General features: G+C 39.7%; 1 protein-coding gene across 2 annotated transcripts; it reads left to right on the top strand.

The window, feature by feature from the left end:
- Window positions 1–980: 980 nt before the first annotated feature.
- On the top strand, window positions 981–12,236 carry LOC101390412 (GTPase IMAP family member 7-like). 2 transcript variants are annotated; one of them, XR_015552547.1, is made up of 3 exons: window positions 981–1,074; window positions 6,560–7,908; window positions 8,412–12,236. XR_015552547.1 is itself a non-coding variant. In XM_087432912.1 (2 exons), exon 2 carries the CDS (start codon window positions 6,611–6,613, stop codon window positions 7,493–7,495), a length of 885 nt encoding a protein of 294 aa, XP_087289038.1. In that variant the 5' UTR covers window positions 981–1,074; window positions 6,560–6,610; the 3' UTR covers window positions 7,496–8,379. The 2 variants fall into 2 exon arrangements, 1 of the variants encoding a protein (XP_087289038.1); XM_087432912.1 differs by lacking the exon at window positions 8,412–12,236 and having other exon boundaries at window positions 6,560–8,379.
- Window positions 12,237–18,382: the final 6,146 nt, after the last annotated feature.

The following is an 18,382-nucleotide window of genomic DNA, read 5'->3' as shown; positions in this document are numbered from 1 at the left end:
TCAGATCCCAGGCGTGGACCATGCACCACTTATGAGGCCATGCTGTGGCAGGCTTCCCATATAAAGTTGAGGAAGATGGGCACTGATGTTAGCCCAGGGCCAGTTTTCCTCAGCAAAAAGAGGAGGATTGGCAACAGATGTTGGCTCAGGGCTAATATTCCTCACCAAAAAAAAAAACTAATATTTTTATGGTGATGCAACAGACAACTGGAAAAGCTAGTCAACCATCTGAGCTTTGACAACCTGCTTCTCATCTCAAAAGAACTTCTGAAGCAGGATGGTACCATCCACTGGGTCAATCTGGGAAAATCTATCTCTGCCTGGGCCTAGGGTAGGAGAAAGTAGGATAGTTGGGAGGGAAAGTGGAGTCTGGTCTCTGGATGCATCTTTACTTGTCGGGTCATGTGTATTTTCAAGCTTGTGAGAACCATTTGAAGAAAACTAGAGAAGCTGTGTGGTCATTGGAAGATTTTTTCCAGGCCTCACCTTTCTCTTTTTCTCTTGGTTCCTAATGGTGTAGACCCTTCTGGCTTAGTACCTGAGTGCTATTAACTTTTGAATGATAGCGTGAGACCTTCCTGAAAGACTATAGTAAGAACCCATATTATACAATGACTGGGAAGGATCCCCAGGCTCTGAACTTGGAAACACCAAGCCACATAGCCAACTTCTTTCTTCCCAAAATCACCCCGCAGTCTCCAACTCCAGCCCGAGAAGATGATGAGACATTATGCATGGCTTTCTGGGCAAGATTTCGGTCATTTAATAAGAACCTCTTAGATCCACATTTATAACCCAAAACAACAAATATAGCTTTGGAAATTTTGGTGTGATACCAGGCACATGGAGAAAAAGCTTTCACCTTAGGAACGTTGAAGCACCCACCAAATTATGAGGCAATATTTCTGTCTCTTTAAAGGCAAACAGTTCCTTCACTGGCTCCACCCAATCTGAGTTTCCTGACTCAGAGGTTTTGGAGGTGCAAACACTTTTTCCCCACAGTTAAAGCAAAAGCACCATTTCAAAGAGCTTCTTTGGAGAAAACTTGAGAATTCGTCAACTCTTCAAAAGAAGGTGAGCCTGGCTGGGAAGAGGCCCCAGAGCGACAAGCTGTGAGGGGCAGTAGGATACAGGGAGTCTGCATGGGGGTGGATTCTGGTCTGAGAAGGGATCCGGTACTGTGACAGCAGCACAGCAAGGAGGCTGCTGCCAGAGTGGTGGTGGTGGAGGGCAGGGAGGGGAGTAAGGAGACGTGTTAGCACAACGTCCATCCATCTCCTATTGAACAGGACAAACTGTCGCTGAATAGTGCCCCTTCCATCCAGTTGCTCTTGTGATGGACATTGAGTGCGGCCTGATAACCCATCCTTTTCCCTGAAGAGGAAGTTAGTGTCCCTAAGGTGGGTCTTTAGAGCTGGAAGGCAATTGACAGACCACCCAGTCTAAATCTCTCTTTTTACTGAAAAAGAATCAGAATCCCAGAGAGTGTGGTGATTCTCCAGGGGTTATGCAGGTCACTAATGGCAGAGGAAATCTGGAATTCAGTTTGCTGAGTCCTTTCCAGCATTTAACAGAGAGAAGCTGTGTCCCCAATAGTGTAAGATACGAGGTGAGGAGGGGGAGAGGATGAGCTATTCTAAAGAAAGAACATATGTGAAACCCTCCTCATTGCCTTCCATAATTACAGGCTTGCTGCCAGTTCACGTTTCTGGAAGGAGTGTGGACTGTCTTCCCTGCCCTGCCCTGATCTATCTCTGACCTGATGTAAACTTAAATTTAGAACCATGGGCCTGAGAGGAACCAAGAAGAGGCCGTGGTGTTCAGTGGTTAAGAGGGAGCGTGGTGGAGTCAGACAGACCTTGAACTGGATCCCTCTCTGCCCAATTCCTGTTACCTCCATGACCTTGGGCAAGTTTCTCAGCATTTTTGAGCCACATCAGTTCCCTTAGTTAAAAAATTAGAATAATAAAATTAGCTTCCTTTCAGGCTATTTTTGGAGAGTAAACGATATAGTGTACAAAACATATTTTTCAGTGTGCTTGGTATACGGTACACATTCAGTAGTGGTTATACTACATACCGGTTAAATTTTTTATTATGGAAATTTTTTAACTTATCCAAAGATAAAGAGAACAATATAAGGAACTTTCATGACCCTATACAAAGCTTCAACAATTATCAATTGATGCCCATCTTGTTTTATCTATATACTCAGCACTCTGTCCACCTCAGATTATTTTGAAGTAAATGTCAGACATTGTGTCACTTTATCAGTAGATGTTTGAATATGTGTGTCTGATAGATAAACACCATTTCAAAGATATTACCATAATCAGACTTCAAAAAGCAACTAGAGTTTTAAAAAATATTAACAACAACAAAAAAAACAATTGTATTCAGACTTCTCTGATTATTCATAATTTTTAAAATTGTTTGACGTCAGATCCAAATAAGGTCCACAACTTGCAATTGTTCCATATTTCTTAAGGTTAGCTTAATATATAGGTTTTCACCTTCCTTGTCTCTTTCTGCAAAATATCTTTGCTTAAGAAAAGGGTAGTTTTTGTCCAACAGAATTGGACAGTGTCCATTTTGTTGATTACATCCTCAAAACATCATTTAACACGCTCTTCTGGTTTTAGTGTTTTGTGTGAATTTATATTTAGGGAGAGGCTTAATCAGATTAAGGTCTGACTGTTTTTTTGGTGGGACTGCTTCAGAGGTGCAGTTGGAAACTTCCATCAGAAGGATGTTTGGTTGTTTCTCTTTCTGTGATGTTGGCAGATTTCAGCAAATTTGTTTCATTAAGGGTCACCAGTTATGATATTCTGTCATTCTTCCTTCATTTATTAGGTGGAATAATCCTATGAAAACAAACTTCCCCTCAACAATTCTTTCATTTCCATGAGGTACAGTTATATAAGAAATACAAGATAAATGCTTGATTCTTTCCCTTTTTTTGTCAAGATTCCAAATGATTAGACACTTTCCTAGCATACTCCAAAGGAACAATTGACTTCTTTTAAGGAGGTGGTACTCTTATGAACTCATGGATTTCAACACATCTCATATATTTCAATCCATTGGAATTATTATTCTTATTGATTCTCAAATTGTCCCATCTTTGTCCACTTGGAGCCTCTTCAAGTTGGCTCTTGAGTCCCTTTGATAAGATCCCAGTAATTTTTGATAGCATCCTGGCTTTCTAGTATAGCAAGATGGTCTAGGGTCAACTCGTACCTTTCCTGGCCCAGATCTGGAATCAGTACTTCTTCTTAATAGCCCTAATTTTTTTTGGTGGGAAATGGCATTTGAAGACCACAATCTGGGCAGTAAGGGTACTTATTGCTACTGGGCTCATCAGCCTTTCCAGTGGACCTCAAAACTACACGCACACACACATAACTATGAATAAGATTCCTAAAAACAATTTAAGATTCTTTTGCTTTTTTTTTTTTTTTTTTTTTTTGTGGCCTTAACCTATTTCCCATTAGGGTGGACAATGAGATTACTGCGTTTTCAAATCTCTTGGGCCAATTCTTTCTGTAGTTCATCCACCACACAAATACAATTAGGTTCATTTGTTTCATTGCTTTTGATTTTTACTAGTATCTTTTCATGTAATTTTTGTTGTAAACTATTTACATGAATTCAAGATCAAATCTATGAAATCTAAGTATATCCAAAAAGTCTAGTTTCCAGCTTCTATCACTGTTTCCTCACCCTGGTCCTCCCATCCCTATGTAAGTAACTTTTTGTTTGTTTAGTTTTCAGATTAGCCAGCCCCGGTGGTCTAGCGGTTAAGTTTTGGCAGGTTCATTTCCCAGTCAGGGAACCAGACCACCGTCTGTCTGGTGACTTCGTGTTGCTGTGATACTGAAAGCTATGCCACTGTTATTTCAAATAGCAGCAGGGTGACCCTTGGTGGACAGGTTTCAGTGGAGCATCCAGACTCAGACAGACTAGGAAGAAGGACCTGGCAACCCACTTCCGAAAGTATTGGCCATGAAAACCCTATCAATAGCAGTGCCAGAAGGTGAGGAAATGGTGCAAAAAGACTGGGCAGGGTTCCGCTCTGCTGTGCCCAGGGTCACCAGGAGTCAGAATTGACTCCACAGGACTAACAACAAAGTTTTCAGATTATCCTGCCACTGCTTTTTCATGTATATGAAAAAATATATATTTTGTTTTATATATGTAGTTCATATTCCTCCTTATCAGAGAAATCTTAGAAAACTATAGATTATTTTCCTCGCTTTGCTTTTTGCACTTAATGATATATCCTGGAGATCTCTCCATACTGGTCTATAGAGATATTTCTCCTTCCTCTTTACAGTTGGATAGTACTTAACTATGTGAATAACTTATTTTATTCAACCAGTCCCCTGATAATGGGCATTTGATAGGGTTTTGGTCTTTTGCTATTACAAATAGTGATGTAATGCCTTATGCCTAATTTTTTCTGTATTTTTGTCAGTGTAGCTTTGGAATAAATCCTAAAATTGGGATTGCTAATCAAAGGGTAAATGCACATGTACTTTTACAAGATATTGCTAACTTCTCCTCTGTAGATTTGGGCTGGTTTTCCATTCCCACTAGCCCTGTAGGACAGGACCTGCTTCCCCCTTACCTTTACCAACAGATCAGGCCAGCAAACTTTTGGAGTTTTCCCAAACCTGTAGGTGAGTAGTATCTCAGTGTAATTTTAATTTAGTTAATTTAGTTATTTTCTTTTTTCTATGTTTTGATTTATTTTTCTCTATTATGAGTGAATGCAAATATCTTTTTATCTATCCATGGGACATTTACATTCCTTTTTTTCTTTGAACTGTTTATTCATATCTCTTACTCCATTTTCTATCAAGTTGTTTATCTTTTGTTTCTCTACTTTTAGATTTTCTTTGTCTAAGAGGAAAATTAACCCTCTTTGATATAACTTGGAGATTTTTATTCCCTATTTTGACATTTGTGTTTTAATTTGTCTATGGTGTTTCTTTGCCTCACACTGTCTTTTAGATTTTTATGTAATCAAATTTATGAGTCTTTTTCCTTACTCTCTTTCAAATCTTAGAAATATTTCCTCTACCTTCAGGTTGCAAAGAATTTATCCATGTTTCTTCTATTATTTATAGGGATTAACTTTTTACCTTTACATTTCTAATCTATATGGAATTTGAATGGCATGAGGCAATGGATCCAGTTTTTTGTGTGTGTGTGTGAGGAAGATCAGCCCTGAGCTAACATCCATGCCAATCCTCCTCTTTTCGCTGAGGAATACTGGCTCTGAGCTAACATCTATTGCCAATCTTCCTCCTTTTTTTTCCCCCAAAGCCCCAGTAGACAGTTGTATCTCATAGTTGCACATCCTTCTAGTTGCTCTATGTGGGACGTGGCCTCAGCATGGCCGGAGAAGCGGTGTGTCGGTGCGCACCTGGGATCCAACCCGGGCCACCAGTAGTGGAGCGTGCACACTTAACCGCTAAGGCACGGGACTGGCCCTGGATGCGGCTTTATCTTTTCTGTATGGTTATATAGTTATCCCAATCTTGCTTATTAGTCCATCTTTTTTCCCATTGATGTGAGATGTTGCCTTATTGGATATAAATGTAATGTAATATAATTGAATTGAATACAAATGAATGTAGTATGATCTATTTGGTCTATTTCTGAATTTTCTGGGTTTTTTTCCCTGTTGTGTCTCTCTTTTCACGCACCAACATCCTACTGCTTTAATTATAGAAACTGAAATGTTTTACTCTCTGGTAGAGCTAGTCTTCCTTCATTCTTCTTCTTTTTCTTGATTGTCCAAGCTAATGTTCTTTTTGCTTCAACCAAATGAACTTTATAATCAACTTTGTAGCTACAGGGGAAAAAAAGGTGATGGCAAAATTTTTAAAATTTATATTTGTATAAAATCATATTAAAGAAATATCTATTAATTCCAATTTTATGGAATGCTTTAAACATGAATTAGTGTTGAATTTGGTCAAATGTCTTTTCTGCATCTAGGAAATTTTCTTCTTAATCTATTAATGGGATGTATTGTAACAATCAATTTTCGTATATTGAACTACCCTACTATTTCTGAAATAAATGCACTTAATCATGATGTATTACTTTTTAGTGTCTAATAATATATTTAGAATTTTTGCATCAATGTTCACAAATGAAACATGTCAGTAGCTTTATTTATTGGTGAAATCTTTGTTTTCCTTTGGGATCAATATTATACTTGGCTTCTGAAAAAGAATTGAAAATTTTCCTTCTTTTTTACATGATCAGGAATAGTTTATGTAGCATTGAGATTATCAGATCTTTAAAGCTTTAAGTGAGTTCCCCTGTGAAACCATCTGGACCCGGTACTCTTTTGTGGGGAAACTCTTTAACTACTTTCTCTATTATTTCTTCCATAGTGATTGAACTGTTTCATCTTTCTGTCTCAACTGGGATCAATAGCGATAATAGACTCTTATCAATTTTTCAGGGAGGAAAAGAAAGAAAAGAGAGTTGGGAATGGTTCCCATGCACCCAAATTGACCCTTTTTTCTCTTCTTCTCAGCCTTCCCAACCTTAAGGTCTTGTGAGTACCTAAGCCCCAGAGCCTCTTGATATGAAGATGGCTGACTCTCAGGACAATGCTCTGAGGATTGTTCTGGTAGGGAAAACTGGAAGTGGGAAAAGTGCAACAGCAAACACCATCCTCGGAAAAAAAGTATTCGCTTCTAAAATTTCTGCCCACGCTGTTACCCAGACCTGTCAAAAGGAATCTCGAGAATGGAAGGGCAGGGACCTTCTTGTTGTTGACACCCCAGGGCTCTTTGACACCAGGAAGAGCCTGGAGACGACCTGTGAGGAAATCAGCAAGTGTGTCCTCTACTCCTGCCCCGGGCCTCACGCCATCGTAGTGGTTCTGCAGCTGGGCCACTACACAGAGGAAGAGCAGAAAACCGTTGCATATATCAAAGCTCTCTTTGGGAAGGCAGCCATGAATCACATGATCATCTTGTTCACTCGCAAAGATAGTTTGGAGGATCAGAGCCTAAGTCACTTTATAGCAGCGGCGGATGTGAAGCTAAGAAACATCATCCAGGAGTGTGGGAACCGCTACTGCGCCTTCAACAACAGAGCAGACGAAGCTGAGAAGGAAGCTCAAGTGCAGGAGCTGGTGGAGCTGGTGGAGAAAATGGTGCAGAACAATGGAGGGGCTTACTTTTCGGATGCCATGTACAAGGACACAGAGGAAAGGCTGAAACGACGGGCAGAGGACTTGAAGAAAATCTACACTGATCAATTAAATAATGAAATTAAACTAGTAGAACAGGAATATGCTGATAAACCACAGCAAGAAAAAGAGGAAAAAATTAAATTACTAAAGATGAAATATGATGAACAAATAAAAGATATAAGGCAAGAGGCTGAGCGTAGTATATTCCAAGATGTTTTTAATCGGATTATGATGACGCTTTCAACAATATGGCATGTGTTTTGGAAGTAATGTAAATTTCATATTTTTTTCTTAATTTACTATGATTGTTAATGTAGAGGATTATAATTTCCAAGGATGGCTACAATAGTATCTTCTATCCTACTTATTCTTTTTACAATCTGACCTTGTTACTTCTTCCATTGAGTTATGGGATCTGTGTCCCCTACCCTGAAATTGGATGGACTTTGTGACTGCTTTGATAAATAGTGGATACGTGAAGCAACACCATGTGACTTCTAAGATTCGATAGGAAAATTGCATCCTTGCTCTCTTGGGGTGCTTGCCCTTGGAACTTGGTCACCGTGTTATGAGGGAGCCCAAGTTGCCCGTTGAGAGGCCTACATGCAGAGGATTTGAAGTCACTGACCCACTCCCCCGGCTGATCTTTCATCTGCCAGCCATGGAAGTGAGGCAACACAGACGTGAGTTCTCCAGCTGCTGACAGAGCCATCTCTGATGAAGTTGCAAAGAGCAAAGATGAGCCATCCCCACTGAGTCCTGCCTAAATTGCTGATTCATGAGAAAAATAAATGATTTTTGTTGTTTTAAACTACTAAATTGTGAGATGGTTTGTTATGTGGCAATAGCTAATCAGAATGAAACATCTTCCCAGCTCATTCCCTACCACTCCCTGGCCCCACCTGTCCCTCCTCACAATGCCAACAAATTTAAGAAGTTACAGAATTGGCATAATCAGGCAATAAAGTATCACGTAGAGCTCAAAGACTCACTTTAGGGAAATTCAAATAAGAAATCCTGCATCCATTAAGTGTTGGCACCACTGGTTATGTGTGTTATTTCAGTCCACATCAGTGAGTACTTTGTTAGTGAGGCATCAGGCTTCTCTGGCAAGATTGTTCTGTGGTTCACGGAGATCTGGAAGTTGACAAATTCTCTTATTGTTTTTCTCTCTTTTCTTTTTCAGATACCATCCTAGCTTAAAATGTCCTGGACTATAACTTAAAAATCTCGTCTGTGCCAAATATTTCCATTTGCCTCTGCAAACCCACACTTCATGCTTCTTCGCCCTAGCTCTTTGCCCAGGAGGGTCAGAACCAAGGCAAGTGACTGGAGAAGGAGGAGAAGAAGGGCAGTGTGGGGAAGCCCTGTCCACACTGCAGGTCCTTCTGCTGAAGCAGGCACAAGCCAGGGGAAGGAGAAGCTTTACCATTGAATGAAATTCAGAGTTTGATTATTGGGTTGGATGTTTTAATTACATAAATGTGACTAACAGTGATTGGAGAGGTTTTTTGCTTAGGGCAGAACCCATCCAAGATTTTCCTCATGAGGCACTGATGGAGCACTTCGAAGGGCCAGTAGGAGAAAAGAATAAATGTCTTCTTTCCACGCCCCTGTGGAGTCCCTCTTGTTTAATCACATAGTTACATACAGACTACCTTCTTTGCTGTGCAGGAGATGACTCTAGAAAAGAACCCCAGGATCCTGCCAATCCTGATTCCTGTAACTGAAGTCTTGTGTGTTTCAGTGAGTGGCAAGAGCAGGATTCCAGGGCAAGGCACTTTGCTCATGGGGGTTACTGAGAGAATTTTGAAGTTACCACATTCCTACTAGGGAGGGGTGTTTGTGTATAAATCCCAGAGTCCAGAGGTTCAAAGAGGTGGAGTCGGGTCTGTACTATCTGAAGTGGGAGAAGTGTCCCTATGAGCCCTGGGCCTTGTTTACTCAAGGTCAGTCAGAGCCCAGCCTCGACCAGCCAAAAATCTGTGCTGAGGAGTCTCCACGTCCTTGTGCCGAGGAGAGGACAGGCAGTGAAGAGCACTGTGGTGCATGGGCAGGATCTTTACGTCTGCGTGGGAGACTTTCACGGCAAGCTTACGGTACATCTGTGGCAAAACTTCTGACCATTCTTAGAGATCACAGCTCAGCTTTTTGAGAATGGATTTCATTTTTACAGAATCTCAATCTGGTGAATATGGTGAATGACCAAACTTGAAGGCATGCTTACGGTTGAAAACAAAAAGAAACTATAAATTAGAGACTTGCTTTCTACTTTGGTCTTTAACTCTGAAGACGATGCTACCCGAGGAGGTTCAGAGATACTGTGAGTAACAAGCCCCTGAGGTCAAAGAAGGCGTGTTTGAGATGCAGCAATCATTTGCTCAAGATTTGTGCACATGGTCCATGGTCAACAACCAGAGTTCATTTGAATAGTCATTTTTTGAATATAGACTTAAAAATTGCATAATTTCTGGACATTTAGCCCGCATAGAAGCCCTTACTAAATTCATAGAGCAAGTCTTGAATGGTAGCCAACAACACCTGTCCTTACTGAATGCTGAAATGTCTCTGATAAAAAAAAAGCTGTCCTCCAGAATAGAAGGGCCTGAAACATTACTACTGCCTTGCAAGGAGGCACCTGCACCATTATTCAAACAGAATGTTGTGTGTTCATACCTGATGAGTCTGCTAATGTGTCGTCTTTATTAAGTCACATGAGGACACAAGTGCATGCCCTGATCGGACCCCCAGCCTAGGGGACTTAGTAAATCAATCATTCAGATAATGGGGCTCTTGGCAGAAAAAGTTGTCAGTGGTTTGGGGAATTATTGTCTCAACCTGTGTTTTCTCTTGCACATGCCTGTATTGTTGCTGTGGCATCTGCCTCCAGTGCAGCCAGATAGCTGCCCAATGAGCCACTTCCATGCTAGTGAAACCCCTTGTTGACCACTCAGGGCCTATTGAGTAAGAGGGGACATGTGAGACTGTTAGAGCTGGTCACTAGGGGTGAAGTGTTCGGGGAAGTCATGGAGAGGACACGACTACCAGTTGACTCTTGAGCTGGACCTGGGCAATTGGAGGCTACCCCCCCCGATTCTTGGAATATGCATTTCGCTTGCCTTCCCCACTCCCTGAAGCTGCCCCAAGGATCCAGCCTTGAGACAAAAATGTGGTGTTGAGACCATCTTGATGGTATACGTGACTGAACCCAGTTAAGGCCTCTATATAAATTTTTAAGATTTGGTGGTCAGGTACAGAAATCTACTCATCTAGCAGCCACCTAAGACAAGCCTTGTATGTAAGCTCCCTTGCTTTATTAAACCCGCCACCTGCCCATCTGGAGTGGTCTGCCTCTTTTTCAGTCTCTCCTTGCCCTCCACCTATGGAGGCCAGGAACCTCCTGAGGAGGTTGTGAATCAACATGTACCTTTAAGACAGCAGTCTTATCTATGTTTATAAACAAATATAAAAAATGGAATATCTAAAGCAATGGCTCTCAAGTTCTTTCTTCTTGTTAAAAAGCATCTTGATGATCTAAAATTCTTTCCACATTGGATTGCATTCTCTGGGATTTGGAATCAACAAATTGCCATGTTGCAGAAGGTGGTGATGACAGTAACACAAACCCTCATCATCCTCATCATCTCCTCCTCCACACAGACATGCTGTCTCAGCTCTGAATCTGGGTCTCAGGCAATGTCTCAAATGTTCACATCAAGGCACCATTGCTATGCATATCTGTGCACAGGACATGAGTGGTTGCCTGGGGATGAGTGTAGGTGGGATGGGGAGGGATTACCAAGGAGCATGAGGAAACTTTTGTGACTGATGGATATATTCTTTATCTTGGTTGTGGTAATCGTTTCACTGGTGTATACATATGTAACAATTTATTCAAATATACACTCTAATTATATACAGTTTATTATATGTCAATAATGCTTATTCATATCTTTTGTCTATTTTGAATTGGGTTGTCTTTTTATTAATGAATTGCAAATGTTCTTTATGTATTCTGTTCTTTGTCAGCTCTTTAGCAAATAAGTATACAAGTTCTTTATTAGATATGTTATTTGCAGATATTCTCTCCCAGTTTCTAGCTTGCTCTTATTTTTATTATTTTCTTATTGTTTAAGATATATATTTTGCTGATTGTCATTCCTTTCTTCATTTCTAACATGTACACTTAAAGCTAAAATTTAATCTGTAAATGCTGCTTTAACTGCATCTCATAAGCTTTGAAATGCAGTATTCTAATTATGCTTTAGTTCTAGATATTTATCAATTTCTATGATATCTTATTTAATCCATGAGTTATTTAAAACTATGTCCTCAAATTACCAAACACATGGCATTTTATTTATTTGTGTTTTAATTACATTGTGGTTAGGAAATATGGTCTATTTTAATCCTACGAAATTTTTAGAGCATTTCTTTATGGACAAACATAAGACCAGTAGTAATAAATGTTCCCTGCATACTGAAGACAGTTGACTCTGAAATTTTATGAAATAGTCTGTATAGCTCATCAGATCAAGCTTATTAATCACGTTGCTCAAATTTTCTGTGTACTTTTTCAATTTTCATCTGTCTGTTCTAGCAATGAGTGAGAGATGTTTGTTAAAATCTGTCATCCTACATGTAGACTTGTCTATTTTCTCTGGTGATTCAATCACTCCCTTTATAACCGTGATCTCTTTATGTGGTAGATATAAACAGAAGGCTGTTTTTTACCTTGACTGATAGGACTGTGTAGCTATGCCCTGACCACACTATTGGTGTGTAACCTGCCTTCTCACTCTTGATCCTCTTTACCTTACTCTACAATTTTGTTTCTTATCTAAGTGAACATCTCATATATTTTATAATTTACCAATTTATTCCTTTTTTGCCTATTTTCTGTCCCTTCACGAAATACTGAGAGATCCAGAAACGTGAGAATCTTTACCTGCTATTATTTGCTGATATATCCAATTGCTGAGAACAGTGCCTGTACATAATAGGCTCTCAATAAATATTGAATGAAAAGTCAACTTCGCATGATGTTTTGCTCTTGTTTGTTTAGAATTTGATTGCTGTATTTGCCTACACTTCTGTTTTCAACCTCTCTCAGTTTCATGTTTTAGATTTGGATTTCTTTTGCAATCCACTTCAAAAAATGTTTATTTTTTATTTGTTTTTTGTGTGTGTATGAGGAAGATTAGCCCTGCGCTAACATCTGTTGGCAATCCTCCTCTTTTTGCTGAGGAAGACTGGCCCTGGGCTAAGCTCTGTGCCCATCTTCCTCTACTCTATTTGTGGGACGCCGCCACAGCATGGCTTGATAAGCGGTGTGCATGTCCGCATCTGAGACAAACCCGAGAACCCCTGGCTGCCAAAGTGGAAATTGCAAACTCAACCACTAAGACACGGGGCTGGCCCCAAAATGTTTATTATTTAAACTGAAACCTATGGCGCTTTTATCATAATTATAATTTCTGATCTATTTGGATGCATATATCAAATTTTGTTTTTTGCTTTCTACTTGTCCAACCTGTTCTATGATTTGTTTTTTCCTTCTTCTTCGTGGTTTAATTTGGATTATTTGGGTATTTGTTAACATTATATTTTTTTCTCTACTAGTTTGGAAATTATATACACTTTTCCCAACTTTTAATGGCCACTCAGTAATATCAACACATGTTCTTAACTTGTCAAGGTCTGAAGGTAATCTATATTTTTATCTTCTTCTAATACAACAAATTACTTTAGAACATTTTGATTCTGTTCCCAACCTCCACCTCAATCTGCATGTTATTGTTGTTGTGTATTTTCTTTTTTTTTTCTATTTTAAACTCTAGAAGTTATTGCTATTATTTCGTACTGTTTATGCTCTTTAGACTTGGTCCTTTTTTTTCACGTCTGATTTACTCTCTGGGATTACCTTCCTCTTGCCTCAAGTACATTCTACAGAAATTTCTTTCATGAGGTTGTGCTGTGGCAACAAAGGCTGTGGCAAGAACCCTCAGCATTTGTTGTTTGAAATGTGTTTATTTTGCCTTTATTTATTTACTTATTTATTTATTTTTGCTGAGGAAGACCGGCCCTGGGCCAACATCCATGCCCATCCTCCTCCACTTTACATGAAACGCCGCCACAGCATGGCTTGATAAGCAGTGCTTCAGTGCGCACCCGGGATCCAAACCGGCAAACCTTGGGCCGCCACAGCGGAGCACACACACTTAACCACTTGCGCCACCAGGCTGGCCTCTATTTTGCCCTTATTTTTGACAGCTATTTTCCCTGAGTATAGAATTTTAGGTTGACCATTACTTTCTCTCCACACATTGAAAATCTGTTTCCATGTTTTCTGGCTTCCTTTGTTACTATTAAGATATCAGTGTAGTTTCAGCTATCTCTTCTTCAAAGGTCATCTGTCTGTTCTTTCCAGCTACTTTTAAGATATTCAATTTGCTTAGATGTCCTAAAGTTTCACTACTATGTGTTAAGGTGTGAATTCTTTCTTAATTCTCTCCTTTGGGATTTGTTAGATTTCTTGACTATGTGGATTGGTCAATTTCATCAGTTCAGGAAAAAATTCACCCATTATCAATTTGAACATTCCCTCTGCCCTATTCTCTTCTGTTTTCTCTCTGTAAGTATCGTTTGCCCATTTAACTCCATTTTGGCCTGTTCTTTTTCAAATCCATCATCCAGCTCACCAATTGGAAGTCACTGCTTCTAGATCTCCCTTCATTGAGGAAGTGGCCCTGTGGAGTTTACATTTCATGGTAAAAGTTCCCCTATTAGACCCCCCAAATCAGCTCTGGCCTTTAATCTCACTTTCACGTTGGTGTGACTTTGAGAGCAGAGCTCTCCAGGGTTGGTGAGATTCCCCAGAGCGACAGCCAGCTGCCACCCTCACTCACCCGTCTGGGTTTCCTCCTTCAACTTGCTCCATGTCTGAGAAAGCTTATTTTCTTGTCTGCTTACCTATGCTTTTAAGAAAATATATGTGATATTTCTCAGTATTTTTAGCTGATTTCAGTGGGAGGCTTAGTAATCTAGATACCTGAATGAGAGGTTTATTTTTATTTGTCTGGTTGGTTTTTCCTGTTTTTGTTTTTGTTTCCTGAGTTAATGGCTCCTTTTAGAGTTATTTTTCTGTTTACTTAGTCTCTTCTCTCTCTCTTTCATGTTGTAGTCTGTCCTCAAATGTCAGTTCTCCCTGATCGTCTTTTCATATTTGAGGATAAGTCATGACAAAAGCTTCCTGGAAGTTCCATGTGAGGGGTGAGAGTTGTGACTGCAGTCTTCACCTGAGGTGACAGAGTGGTACAGGCTGCTATGCAGAGGGAACCCTAAATGCCAGAATGCAGAGGTTTTTCTCTGGAGATGTTCTAATCTATAGAGAGGAACCCTCTAATTACACACTTGGAAGAGATTCCTTGAAGTGTGGGTTTCTGAATTAGGGGGCAATGAGGGGATGATGGAAGAATCAACTGTCTCATGTTCACATCACACGCTACTTTCAGCCCCGCTGCCCCATTCCATGCGGCCGTAGTTTCTGAAGCTGAACCTCCCCGAGGTGGTCCAGTCACCATCTGAGGCCAGCTCACCCACAGCCTCTCTGGGACCGTGTTGACTGGGGATGTTCTGCCCCAATGCAACTTTCATCTCTCTGCCTTCCAGAAACTTGTTGAAACCTCTTGTCACTGATGTTCATTCTTCCAGGTTCTCGAGTCGTGGTTTAATTAGGGGTTGCCAAAAGAGAGGACGTCTGTGGTCTACAATTATGTTAATCCATTTTCTAGAACGGTTAGAGTATGGAAGTTTGCTATCTTCACTCTGAAATCCTTGATCTCTTGTTAAATAGAAATAAAATATAAAAAGAGAGAATGTGCAAACTACTTTTACATATTTATATTTACGTGGAGTCATTTGTGGCCATTCACAATTTGCAAATAGAGAAATTTGAATACAAATTTAAAGTTGCTATAACTTCAAAATAAGCAATAATAAAAAAGTAATTGACCTGCTAAATTGTCTATAAGCAGTGTAGGCTTTTCAAGCTCCATTGTCAGGATTCTAAAAGCAGAGACAGTCTGAACAACCTGCAGCCACTAATTGCACTGGTCATTTTACTCAGCTCAAGACAGGGTGTGACTATCTTTAATTAGGCCTCCTCTCCAGGTCTGAGTCCATTGTGAGCACCACCCGACGCAGACTAGGGAAATGGACCTTGCTTCTTAACCTTTCTATCCTGCGAAGTGACCACAGCTAAATAGAATAGGTAAGACAAAAGGTGAAGGCGAAGAGGCAGGAAATGGTGGTGGCGGAGACAGGGAGGAAGCTTGCTGCGCACAGGTAAGTTTACAACGACCTTTCTTGTTTTCCTCCCAAGATTCTGAGAAATGGGCTAACGTCGGTTGTAGACCACAGACTTCCTGGGGACCGTGCTGTGATGTGTGTGAAAACCGTTCTCTGGTCTCTTTACCATAGAATTTCTAGTAATGTGGTACAGATATTTTGATATGCGTGAGAAGGTAGTTCACAGGTTGAAAAAAACGTGTCAAATTGTGAAGCAGAGACAGGAAATGCACAAAAGAGCAGAAGCTGTCGGAAACCAACCTGCACAGCCTTGGTGGCTGTGAGCTTCAAGAGGTGCCGAAATAGACCCCATCTCTGCACGGGAAGAGATACAGGTTCATGTTGTCAAAGGCCGTGGACGCAGGTAGTGTGCCCATTGGTGGCCTGTCTTACAATCAATCTACCACGACAGATTATCCAAGTTACATCCAATTGTACCTAAACAGCTGCAGGTTTTCAGCTTTACTGAGTTTTAATTCACATAAAATAAATTCATTCATTTTCAGTGTACAGCTTGACGCATTCTGGTAATTTTACACAGCTGTATGACCACCACCCTAATCAAGATACACAACAGTTCCAACACCTAACAATTTTCCTCATGGCCTTTTGGAGTCCATCCTCTCCTCCAACTCCATGTCCCAGGCAACCAGTAGTCTGCTTTCTGTTGTGATAGTTTTGCCTTTTCTAGAATTTCATATGAATGTAATCTACAGGATGTAGTCTTTCCTGATTGACGTCTTTCACTTAGCGTTACTTTTCAGATTCCTCCATGCTGTGGCAAGTGTTATTTTTTGTTCATTTTTGTTGCTGACTAGAATTCCATGGTGTGTGCGTTAGTTTCCTGGGACTGTTATAACAAAGTACCACGAATTGGGTGACTTAAAACAATGGAAATTTATTCTCTCACAGTTCTGGAGGCTAGAAGTCCAAAATCAAGGTGTCTGCGGGGTCGTCCTCTCTCTGTGGGCTCTAGGGGAGAATCGTTCTTAGCTTCTTTCTTTTTCTTAGCTTCTGGTGTCGCCAGCAATCCTCGGTGTTCATTGACTTGTGGACCCATCACTCAGGGCTCTTCCTCTGTTGTCACATGGCATTCTCCTCTTCCTATAAGGACACTAGTCCTTGTAAGATTAAGGGTCTACCCTGCTCCAGTATGACCTCATCTTAACTAATTATGTCTCCAATGGCTCTATTTTCAAATAAGAACACATTCTGAGGTTCCAGGAATTAAAACTTCAATGTACCTTTTTAGGGGACCCAATTTAACCCATAGCAGTATGGAGATACCAGAATTTGTTTCTTCATTCACCAATTGATGAACCTTTGGGTGTTTCCGGTTTGGGCTATTAAAATATCATAACAAATAAGCATTCACACACAAGTCTATGTTTTTATTTCTCTTAAGGAAATACCTAGGAGTGGGATTTGTATGGTTTAACCGGTTTGTATGGTTAACTTTATGAGATACTGTTTATTTCCAAAAATGTGGTACCCTTTCGTACGCTTGTCTGTGATCTATGAAAGCACATCCTTGCCAATGTTTGGTATTTTCAGTGTTTTCAGCTTTAGTCTTCCTCACAGGTGTGTAGTGGTATCTCATTAAGGTTTTCGTGTGCATTTCCCCAAAGATTAGTCAAGTTGAGCAATTTTCATGTGCTTATTGGCTATTTGTATATCTCCCTTTCATTAAAATCATTTGACCATTTTATTGTTGGCTCGTTTGTCTTTTTATTATTATTTTTGTAGGAATTCTCCCTATGTTCTAGATACATGTTTTTGCTAGATATGTTTTGCAAATAGTTTCTCCCAGTTTGTGCCTTGCCTTTTCATTTTCTTAAGTGTGTCTTTAGAAGAGCAAAAGTTTGAATTTTGATGTCTAAGTTTTCAGCTTTTTCATTTATATTTGGAACTTTTTTGTCCTATTTAAAAAATCTGTTTAACACAGTATCATCAAGATTTTCTTTATACTTTTTTCTGGAAGTAGAATAGTGTTAGCTCTTACATTTAAGCTTGAGTCCATTTTGATTTAATTTTTGTGTGTGATGTGAGATAAGGATTCAGGTTTATTATTTTCCATGCAGATATTTAGCAATTTCAATACAATTTGTTGAAAGCACTCTCTTTTCTTTCTGTTACTTTGGCACCTTTGTTGAAAATCAATTGATGGTTTACATAGGGGTGTGTTTCTGGACCCTCTGTTCTTTTCCATGGATCTCTGTTATCCCTTCACCAATCTAACATTGTCTAGATTATCACAGCTCTATAGTGAATCTTGATATTAGGTGTTGTAAGTCCTCCATATTCCACTCCTTCTTTTTGACATTGTTTTACCTATTCCATGTCTTCTGCCTTTCCATGCAAATTTTAAAATCAGCTTAGCAATTTCTTTTAAAATATTCTGTTAGGATTTTGGTTGGGATTCTACGGAACTCATAGATCAATTAGGGGAGGACTGCCACCTTAACATTACTGAGTGTTCCAATCCACAAACATTGCATTTTACTCAGGTCTTGATTTCCTTTTGCAATTTTCCGTGTATCGGTCATGCACATCTTTCATTAAATTTATTCTTAAATGTTTTGTTCTATTTTAAATTGTTTTATTTTTAAAATGTAATTTTCCCATCATTCATTGCTAGTGAATAAACATACAGTTGAATGTTATGTACTGACCTTGGATCCTGCAGCTGTGTAAATTCACTTCTTAGTTCTACCAGCTTTTTCATTGAGTCCTTAATATTTTCTACATACATGATCATGTCATCTGCAAATAAAGACAGTTTTACATCTTCCTGTCTAATCTTTATGC

This window comes from Ceratotherium simum, chromosome 1 (genome assembly GCF_057802395.1).
Source record: "Ceratotherium simum simum isolate JZ-2026a chromosome 1, ASM5780239v1, whole genome shotgun sequence".
In the NCBI taxonomy this organism is placed as follows: Eukaryota; Metazoa; Chordata; class Mammalia; order Perissodactyla; family Rhinocerotidae; genus Ceratotherium; species Ceratotherium simum.
Note: the sequence above shows the minus strand (reverse complement) of the source record. Positions and strands in the feature narration are given on the sequence as shown.

Coding starts and splice junctions, on each gene's coding strand:
- LOC101390412 (XM_087432912.1), top strand. CDS start 6,611: ATGAAGATGGCTGACTCTCAGGACAATGCTCTGAGGATTGTTCTGGTA.